General features: G+C 30.7%; 1 protein-coding gene across 1 annotated transcript; it reads left to right on the plus strand.

Moving 5' to 3' along the window:
• The first annotated feature begins 9,191 nt into the window (after positions 1-9,191).
• On the plus strand, positions 9,192-11,031 carry LOC122304503. The gene is made up of 2 exons (XM_043116779.1): positions 9,192-9,701; positions 10,753-11,031. The coding sequence occupies exons 1-2, from the start codon at positions 9,192-9,194 to the stop codon at positions 11,029-11,031; spliced, it is 789 nt and encodes a 262-aa protein (XP_042972713.1).
• The last annotated feature ends 397 nt before the right edge of the window (positions 11,032-11,428 follow it).

Genomic DNA, 11,428 nt, shown 5'->3' on the forward strand with positions numbered 1-11,428 from the left:
AAAAAAAATATATATAAAAACATAACAAGTTACCCTCAAAAAGTCACTGGAATAAGGTAGGTGCCAAGACGGGCACAAGTTGTCTGCATAAAAACTTACCTAGATCTGTTCTAGGCCACGTCTCCCTCACATGTATTGTGGTAAAAACCAATGCAAAACAAGAAAAGAAACAAGCAAATCAACTCAAGAAATAAAACAGAAAATAAAGAACAATTATAGAGATTATAGATAATAACACAGACAAATATAAGCTTTACAACACTGCATTATAAAAAAAATTATATTTTCTAACTCATCTAAAAATCACACATGCAAAAACAACAATAAGCCAGTTGAAAAAGTATCACATTTATAACTGGCAGCAACAATGTGCAAACCAAAATGATAAAACCCATAATTTTTTTAGGATGACAAGTCATGAGAAGTATTTGTTATAATATATGTTTCTTAATTTGCATGCATCTAAATGTATATATATTGATCACATCTAAATCTAAAATAAATAGCTTATGGTCTATTGAACACATCAACATTAACCAAGCTAAATTATACATCTATCCATATACACACTGCAAACCATCATGAACTTCAAACCCAAAATTCAAAAAAAAAAAAAAACATAAAAACATAACAAGTCACCCTCAAAAAGACACTGGAATAAGGTAGGTGTCAAGACGGGCACAAGTTGTCTGCATAAAAACTTACCTAGATCTGTTCTAGGCCATGTCTCCCTCACATGTATTGTGGTGAAAACTAATGCAAAACAAGAAAAGAAACAAGCAAATCAGCTCAAGAAATAAAACAAAAAATAAAGAACAATTATAGAGATTATAGATAATAACACAGACAAATATAAGCTTTACAACACTGCATTATAAAAAAAATTATATTTTCTAACTCATCTAAAAATCACACATGCAAAAACAGCAATAAGCCAGTTGAAAAAGTATCACATTTATAACTGGCAGCAACAATGTGCAAACCAAAATAATAAAACCTATAATTTTTTTAGGATGACAAGTCATGAGAAGTATTTGTTATAATATATGTTTCTTAATTTCCATGCATCTAAATGTGTATATATATTGATCACATCTAAATCTAAAATAAATAGCTTATGGTCTATTGATCACATCAACATTAACCAAACTAAATTATACATCTATCCATATACAAACTGCAAACCATCATGAACTTCAAACCCAAAATTAAAAAATAAAAAACATAAAAATATAACAAGTCACTCTCAGAAAGACACTAGAATAAGGTAAGTGCCAAGACAGGCACAAGTTGTCTGCATGAGACCCTCAACATGGAAGGTCTTGTAAAAAACAACCCTAGATACAGTTACATTTTGAATTTTCCTATTTGTTAAAAAATCAATCATAATCTCAAAAACTGAAAAACTACATCACCATTCCTTCATTCTGTCAAAAAATAAAATAAAAATGAACGTGCCAGACTGCCAGTACCTAATAACCCTCCCTTGCTATCAACTCTTGTGGAAAAATACACTACCACATCGGAAAAATGTACTTTTGCCTATCAAGTCAGCAAAGAGAGGAGAGAGAGGAGGAGGAGAGAAAGAGAGGGGGGGTTGATAACGATGGTATTGTGATTTATAGTTTATACCAATACTCAATAAAGACGACAAAATAGTACCAAGAACTACAAAAAATACACTTCAAATTGTATTTTGCTAATTGTGCCACTGAACATCGACAAAAGCAAGCTAAACTAATTTAGTATCATATTAAATCTGTCGCAACCCTAACTTAGTAGTAAAAATTAAAGGGGTAGAAAAGGGCACACCATAGACTATAATATGTTCAATATCCATCAACATGAAGAGAGTTGTTTAAGAAACTACCCAATTAAAAAGGCAGGTAATTTATTCATGTCGTACTATTACATTAAATTGGAAAATAGATCCATACTCAGCAGCGCCTAAAACAGAAAATCAACCGATTTAATTGAAGTAAATGACAACATGGAGAAATACACAATTAAAAAAAATCCATTACACACGCATATATACCTATATCATAATATTTCAAAAAATATATATATATACCTATATCATAAGTAGTTTAATTCCTCCACAAATATTTTCACACAAATCAATAAAAGAGATTGCACGAAGTAATTAAGTTAGCCCATGTGCCTCTCTGTGAGCAATGAACCTAATGCACCGTGAAAATATTTTAACAAATTTGTTCTATCGAGAACTCAAAATAACAACATCAACAATAACAATAATAATAATAATTGTAAAAAAAAAAAAAAACTAACAATAATAATAACGACAATGATGATGACAACAATAAGGAGTTTTGATACAATAGCTAGGGTTTCTAAGTTGGAGGAAGTGGACGAACAGGAAAACAATTAGGGCTTTACCAGGTAGAACGATAAGAAATAGCAAGGCAACTAGATATCTAGGAATCCAATAAAAACTCCAATCACAGATCCAATCTATAAACTAAAAACAAAAAGATATATTGAACAATTATAAACTATCAGATATCAATAACAAAAACAATTCAGATCTGGGTAGTAATAAAAATATCAAAATATGATCATCTTAGCCTCACACCTTGTTAAAGAGCCACACAAAAAAAAAAAAAAAACCCCATGTTTAAAAAAAAAAAAAACCCAAAACAAAAATCACCAAAATAGAAAATGAAACTCACGGACTTAGGCCAAAAACAAGGGCACGACATAAATAAAAACAGAGAAATAAAAGACCAGACAAATGAGGATGAAAAGGGAATAAAACACAAGCATAAACCCACGAAAATACTAGAGGAAAACTGAGCATGAAAATGGGGTCAAAAAACAAAGCAAGACCCTCTGATTTACCTGCAAAATAGAGAGAAAATGAGATGAAATAAAAAAAAATACAAGAGAGGAAAAAAGAAGGTTCGGTTTACAGCAGAAGAAATAAAAATTAAAGAGATAAACATGAGAACCAAATACAAGTCTAAATGAAGTAGATCTAGCACATAAAATGGAAGAAAACCGAATGAAAAGAAAGAAGCAGTGTGCGGCAAAAGAAGGAGGAGAAATGAACATAGTTGCACTCTCCGATTTACTAGAGAGAAAGAAAGAAAATGAAATGGAATGAAGGGGAAGAAGAAGTTGTTCAGGTGCAGGGAAAGAATAATGAAAATGAAGAAGAAAATGAGAAGTAGATGGAGCAAATAAAGAAAGAAAGAAGAAAAGGATGAAAGCCCTAAGGGCTGATTCAAAACGACACCACATGAAGGGATTAAAGGGTTGGGTTTCATGGCTCACGGGCTGGGCTAGAGTTCGAATGGGTTGGGCCCAAAATGAAGCGAAATAAACACTAAGAAGAGCCCAGTCCGAAATATAAGGATCTAAGAAATAAAAAGGTACAATAAAAGACAATTAAAAACCATTACAACTCAATATTAATAAATTAAAATATTTAATGTCCAACAATAGAATATTTAAAACAAAGAGTAATTTAAATGTAATCAATAATTAATATCAAGAAAACATATTAAAATAAATCTCGCACCTTAAAAATCATAGAATAATCCAAGAGAGCCCCTTTGTAAAAATATCTGCACATGATTCATCTGTAGAGATATATTCCATAACCTTTTAAAATCAACTAAAAGGAGCCTGCTACATACACACAGGATTTCCACCGAAATCCTCTACCTATAATAGAAATTTTGTTTTTTTAATTTTTTCACTTTTTCTTTCATCATTTTTTAAAGTTATTTAAACATTTATAAAAATTAAAAAAAAATCACATATTCATTTAAAAACCTTTACTTAATCACTAAGTAAAATAAAAAATAAAAAAAAATTGAAAAAAAATTTCGGTCTATGAGAATAGTATTTTCCATAAAAAAATACTTCAACAAGAAAAAGAATAGTTTCTCATTTTTGTTCTTTAAAATAAAAAATAGAAAGAAAGAACTAATAAAATTAACTCTTCTAACAAAGTTTATATTTAAACGGTTTTACTAACCAAAGTGGTTGGTAATTATTTAAAGGCATTAGTAATTACTTTCTCTACTATTAAAAAAATTTTGAAAAATAAAAATACGGGTAAGCATTTTGAAAAAAATCATATTTGAACAAGTTTTTTTATATTTATTCTAAATATAAGTATAAAATTTTTTTTTATATATAATAAGAACGTTGATGCTGATAATAATAAGCACTTCAGATCTTTTATTACAACTATATTTATTACAACGTTCATTTTATTTTCTATATATTAAATTATCGATTGAAATCAATTTTTAAGGGAAGAAAAAAAAAGTCAACAATTTATATATATATATGTGTGTGTGTGTACACAATGCAATCAAAACTTACAATGCCTTTTGTGTCTAGACATGAATTATCCTCCTCATCAAGAGATCTAAATACATAAAAGACTCTCTATTGTTCATTTCAAGACTTGTAAGTACATTTATATATATAATATATCTCTTTTTACTGGTCCCTACTTATAATTTTTTTGTGAGTACTTGCTTTGAATAGTAAATTAATTTTGAGAAATATTTCATTCAAGAATTTTGATATATGATATCGATCTATGCTTTTTATAAGTTCCATTTTCATGGTATTTTTCATTCCATGTGTTTTTTTGTTATCTTCATTTCCTTGTTGATTTAAAGTATAAATAATTTACTTGTATTTACTTTTCAACATATGAATCGACGAAATTGTTTATAGCATTTAAAATGCATCATGGAGGTATGGATTTCGCATTAAGCAGTTGTTATTTATTCATTTAGTTTTGGTTGTGTGGAACAATATCCAACGTTTGGAAGAATCATTTGCTTCGTTAATATAATGAGAAGTGGTAAGATTGTGTTAATAAGTTATGTAGCATTTGTTTTGAAATAGTAATATTAATTTTTTAAAAGTTAAGTTTGGGGACTATTTTTTTAAGATCATAGAAAATAACCAGTAAAGAATATCTCGTATAAAGATTTACCAGAAGAGAAAAAAGAAGAACTCTGTAGAAAACATAGAGAAAGATATGCTAAAAACAAGGCATGCAGCTCAGCAGCTGCAATTCCATTTAGTTAAAAGATTCAACTTCATTTGGTGGTGATCAACTGACTACATCAATTGATGAGCATTCAAATGATGATGTCCAATATATAAATATCATTCAAGACTCTACTGTTCTACAAAAGATATCAAAGAGACAACGAATTTTTGACACTGATGTTGACATCGGTGAATTAAGTTCATCTCATAAAGTATGTGTTCCTCCTGGTATTAATGTCTGTGTGGTTGATTCAGAGGCAACTTCATCATTAAACAATGTGATAGATCGTTCTAATTGTCCGAATGATTCTATGGATTTTCTGACACGTAAATCAGGAAATACATACATAGATGAAACAACCGTCTCCAATCAGCTTCTGATTCAACAGGTTTTCCTGAAATTATTTTGTCATCTTTCTTATTCAAACAGCCTTATATTCATTTTCATTGAAATTTGGGAACATTCTATTCAAATAGGCTCCATGTGTTGTTCGGGAACAGTCAAGTTTTGAAACAAGTATATCGCCACCTTGTAGGGGTAAAAAACCAATATAATTATATTATTAATTCTTCTGATTCCATTATCAACTCTTGCCACTCTTCCAGTAGTGTCCTTAGTCAGATCATTCAAAAAACAATCGATGAGTTTACACATATTATCTTATATTCACTTTTGAACTCAATAGGTGAGGGGCATCGCCGCTCTGCTGGACTTAAGCAATTATTACAAGTTGTGTCATCTGAAGCATATTCTTTACTGTATGTGCCTTGTTGCAGACATTGTAAAGAAAAACGATTCTATCATAAAACAAACGGATTTTGTTGTGCTGATGGGACAATTTCTTTGGCCACAAATGCTGTCCCTGATAAACTTTATGATCTTTTTACCTCCAATACAGATGAATCTGTGCATTTTAAGACCTATGTTCGAACTTATAATAACAAGTTCGCGTTTACATCTTTTGGAGTTAAATTCGATAGAAATCTTTACAGACGGAATAGAGGAATTTATACCTTTCGAACTCAGGGACAAATCTATCACTATATCAATGATTTAATCCCTTTAAATGGTCGTACTTTTTATCTCCAATTGTATTTCTATGATATGGAGCATGAATTAGAAAATAGCATTTCTGATTCAGACATAATGAATCCATCAATTATAGCTCAACTCATCGATATTCTTCGCATCAATCCATATTCTGTATTTTTTCAGTCTCTTGGTGATTTGCCAAATTTGGAAAATCAAGTAATCCATATAAGATCAGATGCTGGTCTAGATCAACGTGTATTCAATGCCCTGACATCTTCACAAGTTGCAGCAATATGGGTTGAAAATAAAGATGCAGATCAGCTAGGAGGACGATACATTTGTGTCTTTAGTCATTCTGGTGGAATTCATATAGTTCAATATTATTTTGACTGCTATGATCCACTTTAGTATCATTTATTATTTCCTTTTGGCGATATTGGTTGGCATCAAGGCATTCAAAGGGTAAGTAAAGGAAGTACATTAACATGTAATAAAACAACACGATCAATAGATCCTCATCAATCAATGTTAGCAGAAGAATTACTTACAAAAGAACAGCGATGTTATAGTGTAATATTAATCTTCCCACTTTGTACTTAGTTTGTAGACGTCCAATTTTATAATATTTCATTCCCCTACAACTTTTGCAGCATTAAACAGAAAAAGGAAAGATCCAATTGTTTCGTGCCGTGAATATTATTGATACAAGTTACAAATTAGAGAAAATGTCATATCAATTTTATTACTATCTGGTTGCCTATTGCAACACTTTGTTGTTGATATGTATGTTAAAATCGAGACGTTAAGATTAGATTATTTCCGTAGCAAACAATAACATATTCTATCTGAGTTATATTAAGGTATTGTTGATACCATTACACTTGGGGAAACCAATGCTTCTAATGTTGGAAAATGGATTATTCTGCCTTCGTCATTTATTGGGGGTCCAAGAGATATGCGAAAAAGATATATGGAAGCAATGGCTTTAGTTCAACGTTATGGTAAACCAGATATTTTTTTAACAATGATGTGCAATCCAAACTGGCAAGAAATTTCAAATGAATTACGCCTGCATGAGGAGAGTCAAAATCGGCCTGATTTGGTTACTTGGGTCTTTCGTGCAAAATTAGAAGAATTAAAGAATCGATTATTCAAGCAGCAGACATTTGGAAAAGTCTCGGTATATGTTTATGTTATTGAGCACCAAAAAAGAGGGCTTTCACATGCACATTTTTTAATTATATTACAGAAAGATTGGAAACTCTATGCACTTGAATCTTTTGATGAGATTATATAGACAGAAATACCTGATAAAAATATAAATTTACACTTGCATAATGCTGTATTAAGCATATGATGCATGGACCATGTGGAGTGTTGAATCCAACAAATATTTGCATGAAAAAAAATGGTTGTTGCAAAAGCCAATATCCAAAAAGTTTTGCATCAAGTACGACTGTTGGAAATGATTGCTTCCCAATATATAAGCGTTCTAGCAATGGAATAACTGTCAAAGTGAGAGGCCATAATTTGGATAACCGTTGGGTCGTTCCATATAATTCGTATTTGCTTGTAACATTTGACTGTTACATTAATGTCGAGATTTGTTTTACGATAAAAGCAGTCAAATATCTTTATAAGTATATTTATAAAGGACATGATCGTGTTGCTTTCAATTTGGTTTCCGAACAGAACAATCAACAAATTGATGACATCCAACAATTCCAATCGGCTCGATGGATTGCTCCACCTGAAACTATGTGGAGAATATACGGCTTCATTGTTAATGAAATGTACCCAGCAGTATATAGCTTACATTTACATCTTGAGGATCAACATCAAGTAACTTTTCAAGCAAATGAAGATTTAATCAAAGTTCTCAACTCTGATCGGTCTGCAAAATCAATATTAACAAAATTCTTTACATTAAACCAAGTGAATGAAAATGCCAGAACATTGTTGTACAAAGAATTTCTAGAATTTTATATTTGGAGCCAACAATACAAAGAGTAGACTCGTCGGGAAAAAAAAACTGTTATAGATCGAATTGTTACAGCAAATTCATTTAAATGTGAGAGGTATTATTTGCGGATATTGCTAAATCATATAAGAGGACCTTTGTCATTTGAAGATCTTAGGACAGTTGATGGTGTCGTGGCTCCAACATTTCGTGAGGCAACAACTATGCATGGTTTGCTACGAAGAGACAGTAGCTTAGAAGATTGTTTACATGAAGCATCTCTATATCAAATGTCGTCCAGTTTGATACGACTATTTGCAACTATTTTGGTTTATTATAATCCAACCAATCTGAGAGAGCTTTGGGAACGTTTTGAGCAAGATATGTCAGTTGATTTTAGGTCGACTGAAGATTCTATGTTGAATGTAAGAATGCAAGTTTTGCGCTCAATCTCTTTTACACTTGAATCAATGGGGAAAGACATTAATTCGTTCCATCTTCTTGATGACGACATTTGTTTTAATGAAGACAAACTCGAATATAGGGAAATCGATGATGAATTGGCTGTTGAAATTTCAGAAGAAGATATTGTTGCATCAGAATTCCTTAATAGTAAACAACGACATGTCTATAATTCAATTTTGGGAAATATTTTTTCTAATGAAGTTGCTACATTCTTTGTTGATGGTCCTGGTGGGACGGGGAAGACATTCCTGTACAAGGCACTTCTTGCCTCAATAAGATCAAGAAAATTAATTGCACTTCAACTGCTTTATCTGGTGTTGTTGCATCTATCCTTCATGGAGTCGAACAGCACACTCGCACTTTAAGATTCCATTGGATACTGATGAACATAGCATGTGTTGTGTCAGTAAACAAAGTGCCATTGCAAAGTTACTATGTGTGGCAAGGTTAATTATATGGGATGAGGCCCCTATGTCAAGAAAACAACATATTGAAGCGTTAGATAAAATGCTACGAGACATTAATGATTCAGAGTTAACATTCGGTGGAAAAGTTGTCGTTTTTTGTGGAGATTTTCGCCAAGTTTTACCTGTGGTTCGTAAAGGAATAAGATAAAAACATATTGACACCAGTTTGGTTTCTTCTTACTTGTGGCCTACATTGATCAAGTTTCATTTGACTGAAAATATGCGAGCAAGATTGGATCCAGTCTTTATAGAATATGTGTTAGAATTGGGCAACAGAATGCCACCAATCACAGTTGATGAAACTATAAAAATTCCTGATAGCATGCTTGTTCCGTATGAAGATGACTGTACTTCTTTGGATCATTTAATAGATGTTGTTTTCCATGATATTTATGAATATTCAATAAATATTTCAACTATAATGAATCAGGCCATATTAACACCAAAGAACAGTTATGTTGATGAAATAAATACATTACTAATTCATAGATTTCCTAGTGACATTAAGCGATATTATAGTTTTGATGAAGTAATAGATGCATCTGAACAATCAGTTATGGAGGATTTTTTAAATACTCTAACCCCAAATGGACTTCCTGCTCATGAATTGTTATTGAAGATAAACTGTCCTATCATGCTGCTTAGAAATATTAATCCTTCAGAAGGACTATGCAACGGAACATATCTAATTTGTCGGGCTTTTGATCGAAATGTCATTGATGCAAAAATCGTAATTGGCACCACAATGGAAAAAAAGTCTTTATTCCAAGGATCCCATTCTTACCAAATGTTGATGAAAATAGTGGCTTCTCATTCAAACGAACTCAGTTCCTTATCAGATTAAGTTTTGCAATGGTTATAAATAAGTCACAAGGGCAAACATTGAATTTTGTTGGAATATATTTACCCCAACCTGTTTTCTCACATGGTCAATTATATGTGGCTCTATCAAGGGCAAAGACTGCATCTACAGTAAGGATTTTACTACGGCCAGTGTCAACTGAACGATCAGAAAAGAACTGCACAAAAAATATTGTCTATATGAAATTATTAAGATTAGCATCTTCAGATTAATGTTAAATGGGTAATGATTCAATTGTATAATTTCAATTTAATTACTTCAACAAAATTGGTCATTTAATAGAATTTTCTTTTCTGTATATTTAGTATTGTGTTTTTTAATTTATTATACTCTTAAATTCTCTTTGCAATTTTTTTTTTTAATTTAGTATTGGGTTTACTATAATTACACATTTAATATCTTTATATGTGAATAGCTTTAAAGATGCGGACGGTTTATACATCGATAAAAGATATCACTCAAAGTACAAGAGACTGAAAAATCAAAATGATTATGACAGAGAAGTCACCCAAACGAACAGACCAACGCTTACCAGTGAAGTACCAAAACCTAACATTAATTGATCAAGAGATATAGTATTTATCTCTATCTATTGTCTTTTTTTTTTTTTTAGTGGATTAAAAACTGGTAAATGATTTTGTTATTTTTGCATTCTATCTATTAAGTTTTGTTTTTATTTTTTATTTTTTTACTACTAATTTGTTGGGTCTTTTGATGTTTGACTTTTTAAATCTTTGGCTTCCTTATATAAATGTCAATGATGTTCTATTAATTTAGTTATCTTCCTGTAGCACATTTAAAAACAAAAATTTTACACATAACTCAAAACAATTTAAAATCAAAGAAAATCATTATACTCAATTATTTATTACAATTTATTTTTTGTAAATTATTCGTTACAATTTTTTATATTATACAGGAAAATCGGCTGCAAGCTACGATATTTGATAAGGATATTGACTCGCGACAAGATACTTTGCACATTTTCCAGTCATATTACATCAGTAATGCATATGTGAAGTCATTGGATCCGAAGTATAGAATTGAAACATATAAATATCAATGGATCTTGAATGCTAAAACGATAATTGAAGAAGTTCCAAAAGATGAAGGACAATTGGAGCCACCAAAGTACCAATTCACTCCGTTCAATGAATTAGATGCTTACAAGAATTTAATTGCAGAAATAGGTAATTAACTCTTTATTTTAGAATATTTAATTATCAATATACTAAAAATTTAAATCTTATTTGTCAGATATTTTAACTATTGCAATCAAAATCAAATCATGTAGAAAGATAACTTCAGCACATGGACCAACAACTATTCAAGAGATATATATTATCGATCAAGGGTAAAAATATTTTTTGGGTAGTTCACTCTTTTTGAATTATATTTCAATTTTTATTTCTTGAATATTCTGCTAATTCTTTTTTTTTATTCCAATTTTGTAGCGTAAACCCCATATGTTTAACTATGTGGGGTCAATTTGTGCAAGATAAATGAAAAAAATCTCGAAGATAATTGAGACAAAGCCAAGTATACTTGGAACAAAAATAAGAGTTGGTTCTTATAATGGTATTTTTAATAATTAA

Source organism: Carya illinoinensis, chromosome 3 (assembly GCF_018687715.1).
Source record: "Carya illinoinensis cultivar Pawnee chromosome 3, C.illinoinensisPawnee_v1, whole genome shotgun sequence".
Lineage (NCBI taxonomy): Eukaryota > Viridiplantae > Streptophyta > Magnoliopsida > Fagales > Juglandaceae > Carya > Carya illinoinensis.